Raw genomic sequence first — 24,160 nt, 5'->3', positions numbered from 1 at the left:
AAAAAAAAAAAACAAGTCCCCATCCCGCACACTTCAGTTAAGAAACAACGTAACCCCCCCATGCCACCTCTCGAATATTTAGTGTTTTCTTTGCTGTAAAAATGCTTCTTACCCTCCCACACCAGTGGAATTCTTTACCAATTTGTCCCTTCCGTGCTCCCGTGATGAACCATTGATGACCTATCACTATTTTTCACTAATATTCTCTATTAGATTTCTCACGGACCTGTTCATTTTCTTACAAGTTATGTTTTATCGTTTCAAGAAATGCTGTTAACCTGGCAGTGTTAAAACTGAATGAGCAAGGCCTCTTGGACAAATTGAAAAACAAATGGTGGTACGACAAGGGAGAGTGCGGCAGCGGGGGAGGTGACTCTAAGGTCAGCCTCAATGTCACCAAAGTCGGGTATCCTAGAACAGAGTAATCGGCAAGGCTGGCGATCCAAAAAAAAAAAACATCGGCCCACACAGATTTGTTTTCAATTATTCCTGCACAGATGGGATCAACTGGGAACCCTTTTCTTGGCTGATGATGGAGGGACGACCAAGTGTTAGACAGGACCGTAGTTAGGGAGGATTTACGGGGGGAGAGATAGTTTTAAGGTGCTTTTTGGCCTGTATTCATGAAAGGTGGGAACGCGTCTTTGCCTCTGTTTTTCATTTCTACAGGCCAACCTAAAGCCTTTCTTAGTCAGGATTAGCTTTGGATGTTCTGGTCCCAGCAGTAGGTGCACTCTCCAGTCTTGTCAGGGCAGGCACGGGGAACAGCGTTGTCTTGAGGGGACTAAGCATCGCAGGCCAACGTGAGAATTCTAATCACACAGTGTCAACTAATGATCCGAACCTTTTTTTTTTTCTTTCTCCAAGCATCCTCACTGAAACGGGAACCTTTGGCTGGCCTTGGATCCAAGGCCAGCCAAAGCGTATCCATGGCGACCCAGAGCCGGTAAACGCTGAGGCGGAAGAGCGTGAGATGCGATCGGGGGCCACGTTTATGCGAGTGGATTTGACTGGAGGTTACATTGCTGATGCACGAGTGAAACTAAAACCTAATGGAGGTGCTTTCAGAGCTTAAAGGGAGACGGTGAGACTCACTGAAGGAAACCGCTGTTGCTACCTGCTGCCTGTCACACTCGAGTCGCAGGTAACAGCAAATCCAGAATAACAATGGTGCTAACTGGAATTAGCACGCCACCGGTGGAAGCAGAATTCAGCTTCAGACATGGCTGGACCATTCTGTTATTGATCCTGGTTATTGCTCAGTGAGCCCCCACCATCAAGTCAACCTCTCTCGGTCATTTTATTGTCATTAAATATGTAATAAGAAAGGCAACATGTGGTATTGACATCATTTTTTTTCAGCTCTATGCTGGAGTTTGGGCCCCGTGTTGTCGAGCCGCTCAGAGAGACGTGGCCTGAGGGTTTTTCCCTAAACCAGCTGAGAGGAAACATCTCAGGGCTGTGATCTTCAGACTCAGGACCTCCTTCTCCAGTCAAATCTCTCGCATCTTCTTTCGATAAATGAGGCCCCTGATCTTGAGTTTCAGCCATGAGCGAGCAGCGACGGCGGCGCCGTCTCGGCTCCTTTAGCTTGCGCCGCCACGTTGATATGGACGACTTTGCGGGGCGGTGGGGGAGGTGTGTGTGTGTGTGTGTGTGTGGGTGTGTGATCTCATCCTGACCGAGCTATTCCGACCAGGACGATGACGCCATGTCCTCCTGCTGCCCAGAGCCCAGGTGATCGGTGCACCACGCCGTCACGCCACTGACACGTTTCCCTGTTTCGCTCTCAGGAAAGCATGTGTGCGTAATTCAACAACAGAATGGAAATATATTGTATGTAACTACCACTGAGAAATTCAGATTAATGCAGAATGAGCAGGGACGCCTCTTTAGTTTTTGTTTCAAACATTCGTTTCACTCATATCTCCTTATCTCCTGAGTTTTTAGCTCCTTCTAGTTGGTTTAAACTCTCCCATGATTCCTAACTTGCCACCCTACTGGCTCAGTTTGTGTCTTTAATTTGGCCGCTAGATTGACTCTTTTGCATGTTCGTTTGTGTGGACGTCCCACTGTGTCCTCGGGTGTTTGTTCAACTCTGTTTTCCTGTTTTGCAGACAGAGGCAGAAAGGTAAAGTTCTGACTGTAGCTCTGCTGGAGGTGCAGAGGAACAACACAGTCCAACACGTTTAGCTGCAACTTCACAGTTTCCACAGTCAAAAAGCCCAAAAAGAACTTGAATTGTTGGAATAATGAGTGTGTAGCCGATCATTATTGAGTAGTGGCTCAGTGCTGATGGAACTTCAGTCAGCGTTAGGCCCTGTTAGGAACAGCTAAAGGCTCCCTGGTCCCCCCAGCTGGCACCCTGCTGGCCTGGGTCTTTATCGGATCAGCAGGACTTCTGCAGCTTTGGCCCTAAAAGCAAAAAAGCAGAATTTAATTCACTAAACTGACAACAACTTTCCTCAACACAAAACGTGTAACTTTTAAGACCCCTGTGATAGAGCAGATGAGCGCTAAGATCCAGCAGAATAAATTTGGCTTTGCCCTGGCGTGGGTGTCCGACCTCCGCCTGGAGAACCGGACTGCAGCTCCATCACGCATGACCCTTTAACGTTCCTGCGTTTCTCTGGGGAAGAGACGAGGACGCACGACCTGGGCGCTGTTCCGCGGTGGTGAATACAGTATATTTGAAGCTGTTGGATCACAAACACATCTTTCCTTCTGAGGGGAAATCAGCCTGGAAATGTATCAGTCTTAGAGGACCAAAGAGATAAAAAAGAGATTTAAAAAAAATAGAAAGTAAAAATCCAGTGATGATTGACCCTGATCCCCCCCCACACACACACACACACACCCGGATCAGAAGCTTCAAATATCGGCGAACGTCGGTCGAGATGGGGGTTCCTGTTTGATCCGCCTGGCTGAAAACGCAGCATTTACCGCCTGCCCCCTTCCATTCCGTATAGCTACGCAGCAGCTGCTTGATCCTGCAAGTTCAGCTCTTTTCCTGTGATCAGTGTGTGCCGATTACTCAAAGCGATATCGGTGGGGTCCGGCCCGACAGGGCGGCCGCGGCAGCTGACAGGTCATATATTTCCTAGCATATCCACTGTTTATACTGTAGTCATGCTTGCTTATCTGTGATGTTTTGGCCAGGACCCTCCTTTATCGCTTTTGCACTTACAAAGTAGTTTTAAAAAAAGTTGAATAACATAAAATAACATAATATAATGTTATTTATGTTATTTCCCACGTGAAGAACTCCTGTAAACCTTGCAGTATTGAAACTCAGTGAACAAGGCATCTTAGACAAGCTGAAAAACAAATGGTGGTACGATAAGGGTGAATGTGGAACCAAGGACTCTGGAAGTAAGGTCAGTCGCTGCAGGTCTTTCTATACTGATTTCATTACAACCCAACTGTTCACATACAAACACGTAAAGACAATCAGGACACGACACACCTCAGAGTTCTGCATAACACATAGCTGCATTTAGTCACGCTCTAGTTTTTACTACTCTATGCAGACGATTCCAGATTTTTTTTAATCAAAATGCAGCATGATCACATTCATACCATCAGTTTTTTTTTTTGTTTTTAATGAATTGTAACCATTATACTGCTGTTCTATTTGCACACCCAAGCCTTTTATTGAAATGGAGTTTATGGGCGGTTTTCATCATTTGTATGAAATCTGCCAGGTTTTTTCGAGGCCGAATGTCGCCGGTGCAAACTGACCCTTAAATACTGTCTGAGCCCAAAGGGCTCCGATAATATTTAACGGTCACGTTTCCTGGCCGGACTGTCACGGCAGTGTTAAACAAATAGAGAGGAGTTTATAAGCCTTTAAAAGTCTTTAAAGCTGATTCAGTCGAGATGTTTTTCTGGCCAGTGGTTGGAGTGCAAATGGTAAAACACATAAATTCATTTCAATATCACCGTTTGGCTTTTTGATGGCAGTAAAATGGTTCAGTTCGCCCTCCACAGAGGGATACTCTGACTGTACAAGTGCAGTTTGTTGAAGTTGAGCAGCCATTAGAGTCAATCGAGGGTTTGAATCGGTAGACCTGTACGACCACGACCGGCTTCCGCTACGCGTGTTCTCTCAGAGCAGGACAGATAGCATCTAGAAACATTCACCTTTTCAGAAGAGTGCGAGCCTGACAGCTAATGAAGACAACTTATCTTGTTTATCTTGTAGACAGCGTTTTTATTAGTGGAAATGTTTAGCTGTAGTGTAGCAGGATGTAGCGTATGATAGGATTCATGTTTAAGGCCTCACGCTGCTAACTTGAAAATTCCTAACGGTGGTCTCTACCTCCCCCAGGACAAGACAAGTGCACTTAGCCTGAGCAATGTGGCGGGAGTCTTCTATATTCTGGTTGGAGGGCTTGGCCTGGCTATGACTGTGGCTTTGATAGAGTTCTGTTATAAGTCACGCCAAGAGACCAAAAGACTGAAGCTGGCAAAGAATGCCCAGAACTTTAAGCCAGCCCCTCCAGCAAACACCCAAAATTTTGCCACGTACCGTGAAGGCTACAACGTGTACGGGACAGAGAGCGTTAAAATCTAGAGGGTACGTCCTTTACTGTTCTCCGAGTGACAGGGGAAACATATTCAAATATCAGCGAGTGGCCAACGTTAGCATGCTACCCAGGCAAATGCCCTTGAACTTAACCCTGGTTGCTCCAGAGCCCTAACAAGATTTAAAATCGGGCAGAAAATCTCTTCAAAGACGGTGATGAAGCACCTTAAATGCCCCCTTAATGGAAATGAATACTAGAAAGCCCCTAAAGCATTAATTTTCCCTGACTAGTTCAGCTATGGACTGAATGAAATTTACAGGAAATAACTTGCCAAGAAAGAGCTGATTAAATTTTGGTGATGTTCCAAGTCACAGTATGTGGGGTCTGTGCCCTTCGGGTGCTTTTTTCCCTATAGTTTGTTATTCAATGCCGTAAAAAGAGGTGAATCATCATGTTTAACATTCTAATCTATAACCGGACCAAAGCACCAGGAAGAGTGAAGCTCGCCGCAGCTTTCTGAGCAACCCTTAAAAGCCTGAACGACTTAGAACCCAAACGTTTGCTGTCCATACATCATTTCAGTGACGACAGGTGCCTGCTGGAGCTAGCGTGCTAACAAACGGGCCTCCCCACAGTCTAACATCTGTCTCCCATCTGCGCAGCAGTAAAACGTGTCCATTCCCCCTGGAGCTTCTGGACATAAAGAGCCACTCCGTGCGATTCACCTCATCCCCCCATCACCACCCCACAACCCGCAGCTGTACGGCGTCCCCGAGGCGCCGGCCCTTCTTCGCCACCAGCTCGGACACAAGTCAACAAGCCGCTCAGCGTGGGTGCGGCGACATGAGGAACATGAGATTTGCCTCTCGTAGTGCCTTACGGAGCATTTCAGCATCACGGCAACGCAGATGAGGAGTTCGCTGGAGGGACAGAGAACGAGGAGGAGGGGAGGGGGGGTAAACGGAGATAAGAACTGTTGGGACTTCTGTTGTTTTCTAAGGAAGAAAAGAAATATAGCCATGACTTACAATCAACGGAGTACTTATTTCAATCCTTTTGTGGTGAAATCTTACGTTGGGTAAATGTTCAATTCCGTGGAGTAAAGTCGTCATTAATATTCTTTTGTTTACTATAAAGTATTTTCCGTTATTCTGGTATTTAAGAAGACGACCAACCATTTAGGGTTAAGCGTTAATGAGTGATGACCTCGTACCTGATCTCCGAGGTGACCCCTGAGGTGACCTTTGTCTCTGCAGACTCTGTTAAGGATTAAGATGTTTTTCTTTTCTATTTTTGTTTCCTTTTTACATTAAAACGAGGCTCACTTTAATCACTTAGTGCCATATTGTTGAACTTAAAGAGCCTCACAGGCGAGGTCGGTTGAATTAGTTTCCTTCGTGCACGTGTAGAAGCTGTTCTTTCTTTCCAGGGAAATGATCCATGAGGTTTTCTGCTGCTTCACTACAGGTGAGCTGTGTACACCTGGGAGAGCTCAACGAGCCATTCATCTGTTTATTTTCACCAGGTTTTTTTTTTTACATATATATAAATATATAAATGGAGGAAAAAAACAAACCACGTAAGCCTCCGTTTGTTTGTATATCAGCCCCTCATGACCTCATGACGTGCATGTGAATTTGGTGAACTCATAGTTTCGACGCTGCAGCTCCAAAGTTGAATTTGGGCTCCGCCAACGTTTGTTTTCCAGTAGTTTGGATTTCTCCCCCCGGTTTATTTGTAACAGAACCTCAGCCATGAGTTGCATGTTTGAACACATCCCGCCTCTGCAGAGGGGCCGTGTACAGAGAATTTTATTACATTTCCTTAATAAAAACAGTTTCTATTCACCTTTTGGACAATCCTGTCTGCACTTTTCTTGTAGTTTATACAAACCTTCAGGGTTTTAATGAATTTGGAATAAATTATCAGTTTAGATGGTTGAACAACTTTCATATCTTATAATTTATGAAGTTTATACAAGTCGACTGTTTTAAAACTAAATGTTAAATATAGCAGCTCAGCTTTGACCTAGAAATCACAAAAGTTCACTATTCTAAGAATAATAGTAATAATTTCAGCCAGATGTAAAAATATGTTTTTTTCTAGAACTTCTAAATTTGAAAACGTTTGATTGTCAAACTTTGTGTGCAGGAGTGACCTTTGGTCAAAATTCAAACCTCCACTTCCTGATTGAGAAGAAACAAAGAAAGATAACAGACACCAAAGGGACACACTAGGAAAACTAAGATTTATTGTTTTTTTTTGTTTCTTTAAAAAAGAACGAAGCTTACACCGAATTACAGCAGATAAAACCCCCAAACTCATTCCAATGTGACATATTTGCATGAAAAAGCTTACGAATTTTGAATTTTCCTTTACAATTGGAAACTTTAGGAACAGTGGGACATTTTTAATATACAAATGATGTAAAAAGCCGATCAATAACAAAAAAAAAAACACTGAAAGAAACGTGAATGAAAAAGAAATAACATTTGAATTCCACGTTACTCTTTATTATTGTACACAATATACAAACTGGTCCTTTTTATTAGCATCACTTATTCTTGTCTACTTTGATTAAAAGGTGGAGATAAATAAATAAAATGTATCTAAGTATCTCAAAAAGGATATGAGGTAAGTGAGCGTGGAAAGAATGTTAACTCCAGCAAAACAAACAAAAGCAAAGCCTGTGCCGACATACAAAAATACAAAGATTATTGAATCCATGAACATTACAAACGCCATTTCATACCATAACTACCTTTCTACGTTTCAGAGCAGCACGTTGTGCACCGACATTAAAGGAAAACAGGGATGAAACCGTGAGGGGACGCGTTAAATGGCCCGACTACAATAACACGGGAGGGACGTTTACGTCAAAACAACACAGAAAGGAAGGTTAACAGCACGGTACAGGCGCGGCTGCCCTGCGGCTAAAAACACGGCTTCCCCAGATCTGCAAAATGGGAAGAAATAAAATAAAAATAAAAAATAGCACGAATAAAGATCAAGAGTCCTGCTTTACTGAGAGCTGGTGGCAGAGGAGGACGGAGCCTTACCTTCAGTGATTAGTGCACATTATCTGTGCTTGTCAGAAGATTTATGAGTTTGAGCGTTAAAGAAAATGAATTGATAGGATGGAAACATTTCTTTTTAAAGTTCCTTCTGTAAATAACATGAATTTCTGTCACGTGCGCATGATTCTCGCTCGGTCTGCGTCTGCCTGTGTAGACAGAGGGTGTGAAGAAATGTGCCAACAGGCTGATTGTTCCATACTTAGAATCACTGTTGACAACAACAGCTCACGTTTAGGCTCCTAACGATGCACGACTCTGATTAGGCAGGTAATTCTCTTAAAAAAAGGGATGGATGGATGGATGACTGTATAAAAAGAAAACAACCAAACCAGCCAACCACAATCTTTAAATCCTAGTTAAAAAGGTCATGAAGAAAAGATAAGGAGAACTATGACGGGTTCCGTTTAAGGATATTGCTTTTTCTCTTCCTTTCCTCCGGTGCTGTCTCTCTTTTCTTTCTTTTCAGATTTGTCTTTCTCGTGCCTGGACTCCTGCAGCAGAGACGAGATGGGCTCAGATCAGCGTGAGTGGACACAGTGATTGGCGCGTGTCTACAAACGGTGGCGGTGGGTGACCTTTTTGCCCCCGGAGGAGGTGCGCTCAGGTTTCACCGACTCGGCCTTCTCTTTGCTGGACGATTTGGACCTCTTGCCTTTCTCTTTCTCGGCTGACAGCGGCGACTCGGAGGGAGGGCTCGCGCTGTTCTTGAAAGAATCTGGGGAGAGAAGTTAGCGGTTTAGCGCCGCTGCACTGGGCGGGGGGGGCGGTTCTGGACAGCATACGTACTGGTTCCATTTTCGTCCTTTTTGCGTTTGGGTTCTTGGCTCGTCTCGCGGTCATTGACAGAATAGTCCTGAAAGAAAGAAGCAGAAGAAGACAGCATGTAAGAGCCCAGCGTGCGTGATTAAAAGGCTTTGGCCGCTGCTCCGGGGGGGTTGTGTCTCATTAAAACCAACACAGTAATCAGAGGGGGGGGGGGGTGAAGGCTGTAATCTTAAACACTAACTCTCTTCCTGTCTTTACGATCCTTCTCCTCCTTCTTCTCTTTGGATCGGACTTGCATGCCATCAGTGTCTTTCTTCTCCGTCTCCTTCTCTCTGCTCTTCGACCGGGTTACCGAGTTGTAGGTGATGTGTTGCTGAAAGCACAAGCGTACGTGAACACGAAAGAGCACGCGCACCAATGCGTCTGTCTGAGCTTTCAAACGTGTGGCAAACGTACGAGCTTCAATCAGACATTTTAATGATCGCTGCAACTGTTGCTGCCTGTTTTGGTTCATTAAATGGTGCCATCCTTTCTGGCAACCCAAAACTAACTAAGAGATGCAGTGTGCTGGGAATTATTAGCCTAAATAGCTTAAACGTGATTAATAGCTCGGTTCTTTAATATCCATTGCCTTTTCCTCCGATCCGCAATTTGCCGATCTTTCCTGGACTGACAGCATCTTTGCAGCTTTGTAATAAATCTCTGTAATAAACCTGAGACATGGCAGCTGACTCATTTCTCCTGTTTCAACACTGGAGCCGTTTGCTAAGGCGGCGGCTGTGAGACCCAGAGCGAGCGGGCTATAATTAGATAGACTGTTATTGTTCCGTGTCCCTGTTCAACTTGTGGAAAGAGACAAAAAAGAAAAAAAGCCTGAATAAATGACCAGTTTAAGTCAAAGCGAAATGGAGAGAGATGGAATACAGCTGCTATATGTTGAATAGAACTGTTTCCCCTGTGACTCGCGGTGTTTTCTCTGTGCACACAGATGACGGGCAAAAGCTAAAACAACAGTGTGCAGACATGGAAGCAGCACCAAGCTGCTCCTGAGCTGCTCTATACTGACTGATATTATTAATCAAGTTGTTCATCTGTTAAGTTTGAAGAGCCTGGGGTTGCTGAGCCAGATATAAGCCTCTTGTGTTCTACACGGCAGTCTGACAGAAGAGAGGAAGAGTTAAAGAAGAAGAGTTGTCTCAAACCTTGGACACGGCCTCCTTGGGTTCGTTGCTATTGTCCTGTGGGGATGAATGGAGATGACAGATGAGCTGGGAGGGGGTGGGTGGGGTTTGGGAGGAGGTTGTCAGACAGTAGCAGAGAATTGGAAGGAGTGGTTGGGGGGTTGGTGGGGGCTGGCTGGACGAACAGCATACTCCTTCCCTTGACTTCTGAAGAGCTAAGGCTTTGACAAAGTTATGACAGAAGAGAGTTGATGGGCTCAACATCTGGAATGTCAATTCTACAAAGAGAAACCCTGAGCAGATGTGAAATAACTACTGGGCAGATAACTACAGACATGTCTGCTATTTCACGCAGCATAATATAAAAGCTCTACAGCACAGCTGGTATAATATACCTAAAGTGCAAGTGCTCTGGCGTGTGTGTGTGTGTGTGTGTGTGTGCCTATGTAAGACAAATCACTCCATTCTTATGTGCTTGACTGCATCCCTACATAGAGAACTTGCTGTCACTTACAGTTCAGGAATGGATAAGACACAGGAGCCTATTTCTCTGGTGGAGGGATTAAATAAAGACCTATCAAAGCTTCCAGCGGTTTGGACAACGCTCCAGGTGATCCGGGCGTCGCCCACTCATTCCTTCTCCCTCTCTCTGCGGTGGCCGGCTCACTTTCCTCTGCACTTTTATTCCTTTATCGGGTTCCAAAAGAGCGACATTCCCCATTCTTCTTCCTGGTTGCTGGTGTTGCTCCACTGGACGCCTGCCGGGAGCTGCGGCGACTGACGGCTGGTCATTGCGGGGGCGGCGTTGCTGGGGCCCACAAGAAGAGTGACTGGACGTGCATCCCATGAGGTGGAAACGGCTTGCAGGGTGAGGACGGCGGGGTGTGTTACGGCGCTGGAGCACAGGTGTGGGGCTCCCCTAGAGACTCTCCGCGCTGGCACTGGATCTGGGTGCGTTGCATTTAAAATAAAGGAACTTTCTTCTCAGCTTGCAAAAACAGGGCTGGGGGGACGGGGGGGGGGGGGGGGGGGGGTCTTGAGTTTTGAAACACAGCCGTCGGCGATTTAAAAAAATTCTTTGTGAGAGCTCTTCCTTCGACGGGCCATCTGACTTCAAGTGGGTATTACTTTGAAAAAGCCCAAAAAGTAAAAGAAACAAATCCACGAGCAATATAGAAATGGTTTAAAAAAAAAAAAAAAAACTTTCTTTTTTGCCAAGGCACATTGACTGTTTTCATTTTAGAAAAATAGATTAATATTTCAATATGAAAATATTCAATATATACAACATCCCCTTGGCTAAGTCCTTGAGGGTTTTTCTTTTTCCCCCACGATTCTGGAAAACACGATGCTCAAGTCCATAGATTTCTTGACAACTCATGGATTTTCCTGGGGCTTCCAGATGCCGAGCCTGCGTTTCTATGACAACTCTCCTCGGTGGTCTTCGGGGCTGCTGAATGTGCAACGGCAGGGAACGCTCCGGCAGATAGAGAAGAAACTGGTACAGCCTTCCTCAAGCCATACTAACCTTAACAGATGAGGAGTGGGACGGAGAAGAGTGACTGTCGAGCTTTCGTCTTTTGTGATCTGGGGGGGCGAAGAGGAGAGCTGTTAGAGCTTCACATATATTCCTCCACAACAGAGACTTGGCATACAGACATTTGAAGGTTAATACAGCAGTCTACCTCATTTAGATGACTAAATCTCTGTTATTACCGGTCCTCTCGTTTCTTAGGTGATGTTCATAGTAAAGATTTTCAGCTACTTTGTGAAATCAGATTAGAACAACTTAAAAATATATTAGCTGATATTAGTGCAATTTAATGTGGAAAGATCTGGGACACACACTCTGAGCCAATAAAATGGTCTTTAGAGTAGCTCAACTCTTTAGTTACTGGTGTCCATAAAGCCCAATCATAATTGCGAATATTTCTGTTCCCACTTTACTCACGAAGTTAAATCATTGGCAGAGGAATCGGGTTCTTACCCCTCTCAGATTCGGCTGATTCTGCTCTGGGAACTGGCGACTTGAGAGTTCCGGTTACAGCACTGCGGTCTCCTTTCTCCTTGCTCTTGGGCTCCTTGAGGACATCGCGCTCTCTGGACAGCTCTGCAGACTCCCCGCTGATGGCTTTGACCTTGTCGTCTTTGCTGCTCTTCTCTTCGGCCTTTGCTTTCTCCCTGTCTGCCTTTGGAGTCTTCTCCTTACCCTCGCGCACCACCCGCTCCTCCTTGGCTGCTCTCTCATCTCTCTGCTTCTCCCTACGGTCCACCTTGTTCTCGGGAGTGCTGCCTTGCGTCTTTTCCTTTTTCTCTTTTTTCTCCTTCCCGCTCCGCTCTTTGTCGTCTCGTTCTTTGATGGCTTTGGTGCTGCGAGAACAATTCATTTTGAAATATTGTAAATACAAAAACCAACAAATGGGAGTTGTTATGTCCCAAAAACTTTAAAACCACTTTTGAGCTGGGCTGGACCCAATCCTAACCGCTATAAATGTTTTGTTTTTCTGAGTCCGTTTGAGGTGTGCACAAAACAATCACAGGAAGTATAATTACCATAATTTTATCTATCTGGCATGAATAAGGAAGGGCTGAAGAGTGGAAGAAGGGAAAGAAATGAATTATTCTATATCCTCTCCAAGGCTGTGATGCGACTCTATTCTTTAGTACCAAATTCTTTTGTTTCTCCCTTCGTAAATAAGTAAAACTAGTACATGTTGTCACACCTTGTTTAGAGGGATAGAAATCTAAAAGAGATTGGTACCTATTGAGAGCACCATTCCCATTGCTGGTGGTCACTTTGGCCGCTGCACTGTTGGCTTTATTCATAAGCTTTGTGGCTGAATCAGATTTATGTTTGACCCTTTCTGCAAAACAAAACGAAAAAAACACACAGATAATGTCAGCACAAGATTCACAGACACTACTTACATTCAATTGGAAACCTGTTACAGGAATGGCTCCACTGTTATAGTGCATCATGGAACTGAATAAATATCTATTTCTGACCTCCTGAATGTAAAAATAAATAAAGTGTTGTGTGTTTTACCCACCGTTATCCTCCGACGTCCCCTCCTCTGTTTTGCTGGTGCTGGAGGCAGGCTTGCCTGTGCTCCCGGGGCCGTTCTGTTGATTGGCAGGGGTGGCGTTTCTGGCTGGCTGCTCCTTGTGGTGAAACTCGTTCTCGGGGACCATGTGCACCTTCTGGCTTTTCAATCGACCTGAATAACTGCAAGACGCAGAGGATGTTTGCAAAACATGGAAAATGGAATCTTTTCAACTTTTTGAGTGTCACACTTGTTTAAATGTTGTTTAGCTCAGCACAGCGCCTGCCTGTGATTAAAAATGCCCCTTGTATTTAGTCTCCAAAAGCATGGAAAAGCCTGGCAGTCTTAGAGCTGAAAAAAGTCTTAATATCCAAGATCAAATTTAAGGATAATCATCACCTGCTGACAGGAAAAAAGACAAAACCATCCTCAAGCTGCACTATGTCTCTCTGTACCACTCAGCTGCACCTTTTATCTACACCTGCCAAGTAATTCAATAGAGAAAACTCAACATCAGCAGAATCAATAGGCCACCCTGCACCAGTTATGGCTGCTAAGAAGCTGCAAACTGCTAAACACAATTGCCTCACACTCAATTTTAACCTGGTAGCGCAAGTGTGCAATCTTCCCTTCTGTTCTTCAATAACGGTGCAGAAAACGAGCCAATCAACTTTGCAGTATTATACTAGCAGAGCAACGTATTCTCATGCATCCATCCTCATTATTCTAGAAGTTCTGATTTCATTTGAAACTAGTTTAAATTAAATGACAAAAAAAAGCATAATGTTCCCTTCCACAAAGGTAACAGGGTTATAATAAGAGCACTACATTTAACCAATTACACATGCTATCCACCATTGCCCTACTTATGTAGGACCCAATGTTCTATGCTCTAAAGAGAGCTAACAGCACACTGTGTTACCCCATTGCTAAGACATAGAGGTCTGGCCTCTTGTCCTTCTCCTTAAGGCAGATCTTGTGAACGCGACACTCCAGTGCTTGGCCCAGGTTCAGAACCTTGGGGTAGAAGGGCAGAATCTTTGTAAGCACGATGAGGATGTTGCGGATGTGGGTGTAATCTCCAGTCTCCAAGCAGTGAACCGAAGCCTGGAAGCAGAGATGCAGACATAAGAGGGTTGCTCAGACATCGAGTTCTGGCGAAGAAAATCAAAGCAAGAAGACTCACTTTCGTTAGCATGTAATGCCACTTGTGCACCACATGCCTGAAGTTCTCGTAATCTAGCTGATCGGCTTTGTTCCCTCCATCTAAACGTGTGGCTCTGAAGACGGTCAGGAAACCAGGGTAACTGACACACTCCTGGTAGGGCACAACAGAAAGAAATCTGTCAATTCCAAGACAATCTCAAGTTGGAAAACATTAGACTGGTGAATAGAAGCATTCAGGAGGGAGCACCTTCTCGTAAATTGCGCGATCGCTGTGCCAGCGAGTCACAGTCTCCAGCATGCAACAGAGGAAACGGCCGTAGCGGTGAGACTCATTCTCCGTACAGCTCGCCACAGTGTAAATAATAGCAGAGAACACCTGAAAAGTGACACAACAGAAGGTTTCTTGTAAACAGGACGCTCTTATTGATAAATGACTCGATTTACAAAATGGCTCTTTTAAAGCAGCTATAAAAATATGATTAAATAACCAAACTTTAAAAATATGTGTCTCACCCTGTCATAGCACAGGAGTGTACAGAAGTTAGGTGTTTTCTGCTGGTGGACCAGCTCAACAAAGTGGGCACAGTACACCGCGTCGATAGCAGAGAAGATGCAGCGAGGGAAGAGACAAAGCTGCAAGAACTTTGTAATCGTCTCGTTCTTTGTAGACTCTGCCGGAAAAATGTTTGGGATTGGGTCAAATGAACCTTTAACATGTAATCTATATTATGCTTCTTTCTACAGCAGAGGAATCACAACACACATATCTGTCAGATTCATGGATTTGGTCACAGTATGAAATGTGGGATTCTTACTGGTCAACAACCAGTTGTCCTTCTCCAGTTTAAGGCGGTACAAAACCCTCTGGACGTGCTCCATCTGCTTCTTCTCCTCCTCCTGCAACTTTTCCTGAAGGGCAGTGCAGCGCTCCTTCTCCTTCTTTTTCTTATTCATAGGCTACGATAAAAATAGAAAGATTTATTCCACAGGTTCACACAAAATAACAGGTTTTCCCCAATGTGACGAGATGTCAAGAGTTCCTCACCATCTCCGTGTTCTCCTCGATCTCCTTGATCTGGGTCTTGAGCTTGTTAATCTCCCGTTCGTAGGCCACGTGTGGAACTGCCAGGTCGTACATGGTGAGGGACCAGAAGGTGGCGTAGAACTGAGGGCGGAGGTCGTCCCAGACTCTGGGTGGATGGAGGGAAACCACGGACTCGTGCACGGGCATCATCACCTGCTCGCAGGCAGCTACGTACTTTTGAAGTTTCTGCTGCTGCTTGTTGCCTTTCTCTGCTTTCTTCAACTCATCGTACTTTGACTGTAAGTAAAATAAATGCACAGAAGGTTTACATTTTTGTAAAAAAAGAAAAAAAAGAAGAAAAGAAATTGGAGATGAAAGATTCTCTATGCTTGCCGTGTCATATTTTGCATAATAATAATAATAAATACTCACCAAAATCTGATGCGCATACATCGGCCTGGACAGGAAGAAGGCAGCATCATGTGGAGTGTGGAACTGATTACAAAGAATGTCAATTGAGGGAACCAGCTTGATGTAGTCCTCTGTGCTTAGATTGGAGGCTAGAAAGCCACCAAATTGCACCAATGTGTCATGACACTGTGAGAAAAACAGATCAAGAATTCAAATTCTGTTTGTCATACGAAAAGGTGTTGGATCACATTCAGAAATGGGCATAAAAGGATGTCTACCTGGTCATAAAGGTGGCCAACAAGTTTCAGGTGTTTCTCTCCACCTTCTAGGAATACTACCCCGTTTCGGTGCTGGGCCATGAGCAGACACAGCGGCAAAGCCAATTTATGATCCAGCAGCACATCCTTTAGACGCTGTGAAGACTTCTTGGTGTTCCTGATTTGACCAAAGTACCCACCCTATCAAGAGATGCAGCGTAAGTTGCCTGTTCAAGCACTGGCAGAGTAAACAGCCTTTGGGAATTAGAATGCAAACTGAACCATCAGACCTCTGCTTTGAGCTGCTCGCCTCCCGTCATGGCCTCCAACTGCTCTGAAGTCATCTCGTTTGTTATTTCAATGCCAGCCATTTTCTGTACTACCTCTTTCAGGATCAAGAGGTCAAAACTGCAAATAAAGAAAAATCAAAAACATTATTAACAAAAATTCCAGAGGTCTTCTGATTGGTGCTGCTGGTATCTTACCTCTTCCCTGTCTTTAGCTGATTGGTCACATACTGAAGAAGACCGGCCAGCTCAATAGAATACTTCCTGAAAACAGCTCCACACAGGCTCGCCAGGCCTTGATGGACAATTGGGAGAAATATAAGTATATATTAGATGATATGCTTGTCGCACAGTAACATGTCAACCAAGTGTAACACGCACTCTGAAGCCATGAGGAAATAGCTGTGTCGTCGTGCTTCATCTTCTCTTTCTCTGGATTAGCGAGAGCCTCGATGATGCAATCTGAAGACGCGGTTAAGAAGAACGGCAGACAAAACTAAGCCCAAACAACTACAGCTGATCACACTCACACCCATTTGTAAGATACAGGCAAAGACGTCATAGCTGAGAGATGTGAGGTATTTCAAGGAGTCCACCACTGGACCGATGAGGTTGTCGTACCACTGGATCTGAGACAGCATCTATCATACAACCAGACAGAACCGAGGGTTTAAGCATCACCACATATGGAGACTGTAGATCATGTCTTTCTAGATGCACTTCTTTCATAAAATCATTGTATCACTAATATGCAATCACCCTTAAAGCATGTGTGCATGCACGTGTTGCACAAAGGAACATTAAGAGGTGACATTCACAGGTGTGAATCCCAGAAATAGCTTGTATTATATACAGACTCTGAAGGAGACCATTGTAAAAGCTGAAATGTTACAGGTACAGAATGTTGTGTTGCAGGTAGCACATTTAAAGCTGAACAGCAGAGTACACTTACATAGTCGAAGAGGATGGTGGGATTGCTATGGCTCAGCTTGCCAACCTGCCTTCCAGATTGTCTCACATTCTCTTTGGTCAATCGCCTGAGAGGTGGAGAATCAGAGGAAAAAAAGAGATTGAAACACTCAGCTACAGCTTGGAGTCGGTTATTATAGCCTGAATGGATATGCGGTTGTTTAAAACACAGACTTAACACCCATGCCAATGGAAATTGGGAATAAAGTCCAATAGTGTTTAGAAAACCCCAGCAAATGGCCAAAACAAAAATATCTTACTTCATGATATATTTGGCTCTTTCCACAGTCTGAGCTTTGACTTTAACCAAGAGCGGATGGCTGAGATAGGTCTCATTCTTCCACTGTCCATATAACCGGTACCTGAGGGATGACAGGAACATGTCAAAAGAGCAGGTTAGAACCAGCATAGACAACATGGGAATTAGATGTCTAAACAACAACACAGATACGTTTTAATTTCTGTGTTAACCAATCAAAAATCCAGGAATGTTACAGGATAAAGACATAAAGCAAAGAACTATTATATCGTTTAATGTCAGGTTAAAACCATCCAATTTAAGGAACATTTGTTGAAAGGACCATTACTCAATGACTGCCTTGAAAACCCGCTCAGTACTCTGCACTGGTGGACAATGGAAGCAAGCAATGCTGAGGCAAACCTTCAACACATTCAGCAAAAAGATCCACGTCCACTTTGCGATGCACAGCACAGCAGCGCGTCAGCAAACTGCTTCATTTGTCAATTTTCAGTTCATATCAAATAGTTCCTTTGAGAATTTCCCAGTCTGTTGAAAGGCAGTGAAATTCTCCTTGAACCGTGACTGTGCCCAGCTCAAATTATTGTTGGCTCAATCGTCACTGACGAGAGTGGGAAAAACAACTGGCTGTGTTTGTCTACACAGGTAAATTAACTTAACTCACTCCTAATCTCTACTTGTGCATTCGGCTTTTTCCTTGTTGGCTTGTTAGCACACAACTAGAAGACTGCCTGGGGGAAGGTATCTATCTGACAACTCAATTAAACGGTGTCGGCGTGTGCGTTACCTGTGCTGGTATGGAAACAGTTTGAAAAGACCCCACAGCTCCTCAGACATGCAAGCATTTGACTCCATTAGTGACAGAGAAGGAAGCAGCACCTGGTCTGCAATGCTCAGGAAACAACTCAACAGTGTATCCTGCAATATATACAGATATTTATATGATTCATGAGAGAAAAAATAGCTAAATTACTTAAACGAAACATTGGAATGTTGTGGCAACTTTAAAATTAAGACATTCTGCCACTTTCTTTCTCACCATTTTGTCTCTGGCATCGGGTCTGCTTTCATTCTGGTACTAAGAAAACAAAGTCAAAATTAACCAAAATTCCATTCTAAAAGTGGTGAGGATGTATTTATAGTTGTGTGGGCTTTTTTTTTTATTTACCTCTTTCATGAAGGCCTTGCCCAGACGCACAATCTTGGCAAAAAGAATCGGATCGTTGGAGAGATGGGGGCCCAGGTAGCCCAGCATGCTGAATGTGTCCCTGCGGAGGTCCTCGAAACACTCTGTAGGTCTTGGAGCTCGCTTGCTCTTGAGAGGATGCAATGGGCGTCCCTTCGCCCCCTTCGACACACCAACCCTTTGTGGAACAAACAACTTTGTCAGAGTCGATTTTCTCTCCATTTTGCCATGAAACTGTGCTGTAATCAAAGCCAGAAATACGATCGCACCTTCTGTAAAGAGGTTCCACAGTCAGGTGCACGAGCTGGCAGAGTGCCAGCGCAATGGCCTTGTGAGAAGTTGTGTAGAAAGATGGCATCTGGTCCATAATACTTTGGGCATGATGCCAATCTCCGATTCTGAGCAGAGCTTCTAACAGACCGAGCTTCTGGTTATCAGGCAGCTGCGGGTACAGAACGGAAACTGAGCATCTCTGGACTTTAAAGTAATATTGTTCACAGCACAGTGAGAACCAGAACATAAGAATGTACTTTTCAATTTAACCCTAATACATATCTGGTTATTACAGGGTGACATAAACAAACTAGAAAAAAAGAACTTTGGAGAACACAGGCCATCAAGCAGGTCATTCACAATAAGTCACAATATATGGGGATATATTGTGACTTAAACCCATAGTATATGTATAGTGTATAGACAGGCTGTGGTAGTGCAAGGTTACATAACATAGAATGCTGTTTTAGGATCAAAGCCAGCTGCCACATAACCTCCATGGCAGAGTTATAAAAAAAGATATGTAGAATTTAAAACTTTCAGCATTCATCCAGTGCTATAAATGCAATAATACCTTCTCGTTTTTATCATCCTCCTTGTCCTTTTCTTCATTCTTGTCAGTGGGCAACACCAGCTTAACCAGCTTGCGATCGAGCTGCTTCGCCTCTGAGATGTCTCGTTTGTGCTCTTCTACAATAGTGACATCTGGCGGCATCAGCTGGAATGACAGCGAGGCAGCAGGTTATTTCACAGCCAATATTGACCCAAAATCATCCAAAACGCCTGATTTATACAACGGTGCTTTAGTCTCACCAGTTAAATAGTTAAATATCACATTTTCAGGTCATCATGTGGATTTCTAAGTCAATCTTATCTGCAAATTCCTTAGAATGAGGAGCCAAATTTAATGGGGAGTTTGATCCCAACAATTTTGTTGGTTAACAACAAATATTAAATATTAATTCCATCACCTGTCCTGCCTTTAATTCCAGAAATCTAAGTCCAATTGCAGGTTTGCGTGATCACAATTTATGTCATGTTTACGAGGAGAGAGAACTGCATTAAGAGTATTTGTTGGTATTTGCTTACATGCACATAAAGATCTTCTAACTCTATTAGGTTATGATGAAGAAGAGCAGCAGCAATGTGGTAGAGGGACTTTGGGGTTTCCTCATTGGGCTCCTGGAAAACAACAATGATTGTTTTTTATATCACTGAAATACAAGAAATAATCATTTGGATTAGCATTAGCAACAGGAACGCACTCTACGAATTCTGTCGCAGTACATTAATAAATTCAACAACACTCATTATTTCAACACCTGACTTGTATATTTAATGAGCGTTGTGAGTGAGCTGTTATTGACTTTCATACCTGGTAGAACTTGAATTTGAAGCCCAGTATGTGGCAAAGTGTGAGAGGTTCGCACATGTAGGATTTAATCAGAGACAGAAAGAACTCGTCCTGATCAGATCGGCTCTCATAAACCTCCAGGATTATGTCCAACACACGGTTTGGGTCCAAGTTGAAACACCCTGAAAGCAGAACGAGCAAGCAAACCGCACCACATGAATAAGAGACCATGTTTCCTGGATGTGCTCACAAGGACGGAGCTGCTCTGAAACCACTAACAACAGAAAAAGCATCTGCACCTGTGCTGCACCAGCCTTCACATCACACCACGCGCTGTTAAAAACTGCGTTACCTATGAGAGATTTGATGCTCTCCAGAACCAGGTGGCTGGTGATGCTGCCCGACAGATCTTGGCCGAGCTCAGTGATCAGCTTGGCGTAGCCCTCGTTCTCCTCCCGTAACAAGTTAAACTTCTGCTGCTTGTAACTAAAAAAAAAAAAAGACAAAAAAATGGTTTTATTCACGCAAAGAGAGTGTAAATGTGAACTTTCTCCCGTGACGTGTACTTACAACAATTTGGTTTTGATTTTGACGATTTTCTGATTGAACTGATGGGCTTGCTTAATTAGTCCAAGAGATTCCAGCGTTTCTGGATCTAGTCGTTCTTTCAGGATGGCCTCTGGAACACACACCTGAGGAACAGCAGCGGCCATCAATGACGGAATTCCATCCGCACTGACCATCAAATCGAGGATTCCAGTTGTTCTTACCAAACACGCTCCCACCAGCTGTGTGTAGTGGTCACGTCTGTTTTTTTCTTCCAGTGCGCTCGTCTCTATATCTGGAACACGAACATGGAAATATACGTCAGTTAAAAATCGAAACGCTGTCATTGAGATAGCTTTGTGATAAATCAGGATTTTTACCGAGAATACAGAACACATCTGCTAAAATAGATGACATGTCATCTCGAAGCTCCTGAAGGGAGAAAAGTGATGAGTTTATATTTGTACTTTCAATAAACCTTCATTGAAATCAAGGCAAATGCACAACAAAGTGCATTATTTGTAATATTTCAAGGGGACCACATATTAAACAGCAATAATTGTCCTACCATCATGTCTCCAAGCACGCTGGTGGCAAGATCCAACTTGAGGTTTCCCTGTACAACCTGCCAGCAGAGCTCATACAAGGCTGTCTGTATATCTGAAAGGAAACAGGAGCAGGGAGGCATTTGCCATTAGGGTCAGACATTTCAACACAAGGGCAGCAGAACTCTGAAGGATGCAGTAAAGCAGCAAACAACAGGACATCCCAGCAGCCTGACGTGGAACAGATGCTTAGAATTTAGGATGAAGAAAAATCGTGTGGTAAAATGGAAACACGCATGAATCTAACCACAATAATCTCCACTTTTGACCAATCAGGGACCTTGATGGACGATTAGCAAGGCAAAACAAACTCATTTGGTATTGTTCTGTAGTGCAAAATTGAATAAAGTGACATCTTCAAGGTCACTTAAATATGTTTGCATTCATTACACGAAAAGCTTATTAATATATATTTATGAAAAAAAAAGGTGTGAATGAAGGCAAGCTGCGCTCCTATGATGTCATGGTCATTCCGTATCCGAATCCGTAATCACAATTGTCCCGACACGTCGGCCATGACACCAGATCCCGGTGTTTCCTTCACACCACACCTTCCTGAACAAGCCAACATTTCTTAACACATGAATTTGACCCGAATGAATTTAACACTCATAATAATGGTAGGCTTCACCAATAATAATATAATCCTAAAAATAATAAGGCCAGAGTTTGCTAGGTCAAAATATTTGTTTTGGGCACGTGGAAACAACGTTACACTCACAATAGTGAAAAGAAAACTTGTTTCACCAAAGTTAAAGTGATCTGTTCCTCATTTAAGATATTATTCCAGACAATTTTGGTTCACCAGTATGTTTTCAGCTTTTAATAACATGCTAGGCAGTTTTGGTTGATGCAGTCGAATAATTTATATTGATTACATTATATAATTATAGTAATAAACCAAACACATTTTAAACCAGCCAACCAGTGCTTCATTTAAGAAGCTAAAGGACAAAAAGATGAAGCCAGACGTACTGCAGAGGAATGATTATTTTTCATTCTCTTTGAATAGCACACAATTCTCTCGTGACCATTTTCACCTTCATACATCTTTGTTATTTACTGTTTTCAGTGCTGATGATAAAAGTCACAGCAAACAAAATGATTATCATCACATTAACAATCTGCATATATTTGCATAGGTAAAAAGCATAAATAAACACAAGGAGACAGGAAGAACTCTGATCTTACCTCTAATTTCATTTCCATGCTGCGTTTTCTCTGTAAGATCTTTGCAGAGTTGCACACTGGAATGAAACAAAAGACACATCAGTAAAAGTGTAGAAAACAGGAGGACAGCCTGGACCGACTAAATCCAATACAGCTGTTCATGAGATCTGTCTGGTGAATCAAAAGGATGGATCAAAACTATTAAAAACTGATAAAGCTGCAAATGTACTCTATAATTATTATGGTATGTTGTAAGCAGTGCATAAAAACCTGAATGGGGATGATTGATAACTACCACCAAGACATCTAACATAACGGCTCTTACTGAAATATTCTGGTAAGTTTCCTGGAATAATTACTAATATTCGTAGTGGGCTGCAGTGTCTTGTTCAATGCAACTGGCCAGAGTTAGAACTCCAGATCCATCTGCAGGCTTTATGAATGTTGCTTAACGTCACTGCAGGCCTAATCTACCGTGCATGTGTGAGGCCTTGCACCTTCAATGAGCCTCTGTCATTTGTTGTGATCATAAAACCGTGAAAGTCTTTGTTCTGCGTGAAAGACGTGTAATTACGGCGAATTCCGATTTTGGTGCTGAATTCTACTTTTACGTTGTCCCGATGCAGTTGTTTGCTCATTGTTGCTCAACCATTCGTTAGCTTTTAGCATATAATTTAATATCGAACCACAGCGACTGTGTGCTATCAGGAAATATATGCTACTGTGATGGAATATGCAAAAATACATCAAAGCAGGTGTACCATACAAAACATAAAGATGCGGATTTAATAGCATTCGAATTTATCGAATTTAAACACAATGGAAAGATAGGTTGTGCGTGTTATTATAGAGTTTAACAAATTATCCACAAATGTAGCTAGTACCAAAGCTAACTGAAATACCGCTCAGTTCACATTGCTGTTCACATTACACAACACAAAGTGCAATCTACTCGTCAACTGTGTTGCAAGACAACAGTGGAAAATAAAAAAAACTTAATGCAAATACACAATGAGCAACAGTTAATAATAGCATTGTGAGCTATTATGTTTACAAATGAAACAACAGAATTAGTCGTCTGGAGGGAGCGTGAGCTAAACGAAATACTAGCCTATCAAAAACAAAAACTGCCATACAAGAGCAAGAGAGATATACTGGATTTACAATAAAACACCAGAGGTCTCCCAAATAGTAGCAGTTGTCCGCAGTAACCGGCCATTTAAACAGTTTATTTTAGTCGATGGCGCTAGCGCTAGTTAGCAGCTAGCATAATTAAAATAGTAGCCCCTCAATACACAATGTGTGGCGTATTTTCTTCCATTAGCTTTCGCCAATGAAAACTGTTTACAACCCTGATAGCGTATCTGGCTTCAGCTTTACTCACAACTCGCTTTTTCCGGATTTTTCCCAGTTTTTGATCCATTCTCCAGGGATGATAAGTGTCGCCATCTTCCATACACACAGGCCGGATGTCTAGTTCATCATGGCACACACAGGGAAAATGTGGTTTGTCAGTGCCTGGTCTGCAACCGGAACCCGATCTGCGCCATGTCGCTTCTGCGCATGCGCCACACAATTTACGTTTCCTTTCCCCCTTCTTTACGGCAGAAGAAGGGTCGCTGGGTCGCTTCTGCCGCTGATACACTGTTGCATGTTGGGACATTGAGTCATTGAGCCTGACTGTCGCTGCACATCAGAGGTCTATTGGTCTATTAACTCAACTTTGATTTAAGAAAGACTCATGATGAATTACTGTACATTATTTTATATGAAAGCATAGATTCGTTGAGCTTTTTCAATGGAACAGTCTCTTTCCTCGGTTGGGGAAGGAAAATATTGTAGTAATAAAATGTAGTTACGGGAAATCAAAGCGGTAACAGTCTTAAAATTGATGTTAGGTGATATCGGTAGGGCAGGGTATAGCGTGCAGGGTAACAAGGGGATAGTAGTAGATATTACGCGGTATTAGCCTTAATCCTTGGAAGATGTTTGCGTTTTGATGTGTGGTGCCGCTGGTGAGACTCGCCAGTCAGATTAGAATTTAATAAATGGCGCC

At 43.4% G+C, this 24,160-nt stretch overlaps 2 protein-coding genes across 12 annotated transcripts in view; one reads left to right on the top strand and one right to left on the bottom strand.

Annotated features, from left to right (window-relative positions):
• LOC101064121 (glutamate receptor 3) overlaps positions 1-6,109 on the top strand; it is a 42,308-nt gene extending 36,199 nt beyond the window's left edge. The window contains exons 14-16 of one of the 8 annotated variants that reach the window (XR_003891051.1): positions 266-380; positions 3,263-3,377; positions 4,331-4,466. Coding sequence is in view for 6 of the 8 variants with exons in the window: in XM_029848730.1 (XP_029704590.1) it covers positions 3,263-3,377; positions 4,331-4,576 (361 nt within the window). In the remaining 2 variants the exon portion in view is untranslated. Of the gene's footprint in view, positions 1-265; positions 4,580-5,191 lie in introns of those variants that run through there. The other 7 variants (XM_029848730.1, XM_003971117.3, XM_029848729.1 and 4 more) reach the window with 7 other exon arrangements.
• Positions 6,110-6,756: 647 nt separating this feature from the next.
• Positions 6,757-23,642, bottom strand: thoc2 (THO complex 2). Of its 4 annotated transcripts, XM_011611509.2 has the most exons (39): positions 23,489-23,642; positions 22,126-22,181; positions 20,898-20,989; positions 20,710-20,761; positions 20,554-20,624; positions 20,354-20,475; positions 20,136-20,269; positions 19,805-19,965; positions 19,519-19,611; positions 19,004-19,147; positions 18,426-18,598; positions 18,139-18,334; positions 18,010-18,048; positions 17,758-17,888; positions 16,972-17,073; positions 16,695-16,779; positions 16,290-16,383; positions 16,124-16,204; positions 15,941-16,037; positions 15,746-15,863; positions 15,477-15,656; positions 15,220-15,384; positions 14,809-15,084; positions 14,579-14,720; positions 14,277-14,434; positions 14,011-14,139; positions 13,783-13,914; positions 13,519-13,703; positions 12,603-12,778; positions 12,314-12,416; positions 11,540-11,922; positions 11,081-11,139; positions 9,574-9,609; positions 8,613-8,744; positions 8,393-8,459; positions 8,182-8,321; positions 8,021-8,097; positions 7,589-7,635; positions 6,757-7,485 (listed from the first exon to the last, which is right to left on the bottom strand). In XM_011611509.2, exons 1-38 carry the CDS (start codon positions 23,551-23,553, stop codon positions 7,608-7,610), a joined length of 4,674 nt encoding a protein of 1,557 aa, XP_011609811.1. In that variant the 5' UTR covers positions 23,554-23,642; the 3' UTR covers positions 6,757-7,485; positions 7,589-7,607. The 4 variants fall into 4 exon arrangements, 3 of the variants coding, with proteins under 3 accessions (XP_011609811.1, XP_029704586.1, XP_029704587.1); XM_029848726.1 differs by having other exon boundaries at positions 6,757-8,097; XR_003891049.1 differs by lacking the exons at positions 6,757-7,485; positions 7,589-7,635; positions 8,021-8,097; ... (2 more) ...; positions 8,613-8,744; positions 9,574-9,609 and adding an exon at positions 9,642-9,773 and having other exon boundaries at positions 10,067-11,139.
• Positions 23,643-24,160: the final 518 nt, after the last annotated feature.

This window comes from Takifugu rubripes, chromosome 15 (assembly GCF_901000725.2).
Source record: "Takifugu rubripes chromosome 15, fTakRub1.2, whole genome shotgun sequence".
Taxonomy (NCBI): Eukaryota; Metazoa; Chordata; class Actinopteri; order Tetraodontiformes; family Tetraodontidae; genus Takifugu; species Takifugu rubripes.
Note: the sequence above shows the minus strand (reverse complement) of the source record. Positions and strands in the feature narration are given on the sequence as shown.

What these genes read in the sequence shown, in the direction of transcription:
- thoc2 (XM_011611509.2), bottom strand. Translation starts at nt 23,553, where the DNA reads ATGGCGACACTTATCATCCCTGGAGAATGGATCAAAAACTGGGAAAAA. An exon ending in AGATGTGTTCTGTATTCTCG is followed by an intron (nt 20,625 to 20,709) that starts GTAAAAATCCTG and finishes TTCGTGTTCCAG; the next exon opens with ATATAGAGACGAGCGCACTG. An exon ending in GCGAGCAGCTCAAAGCAGAG is followed by an intron (nt 15,657 to 15,745) that starts GTCTGATGGTTC and finishes ATCTCTTGATAG; the next exon opens with GGTGGGTACTTTGGTCAAAT.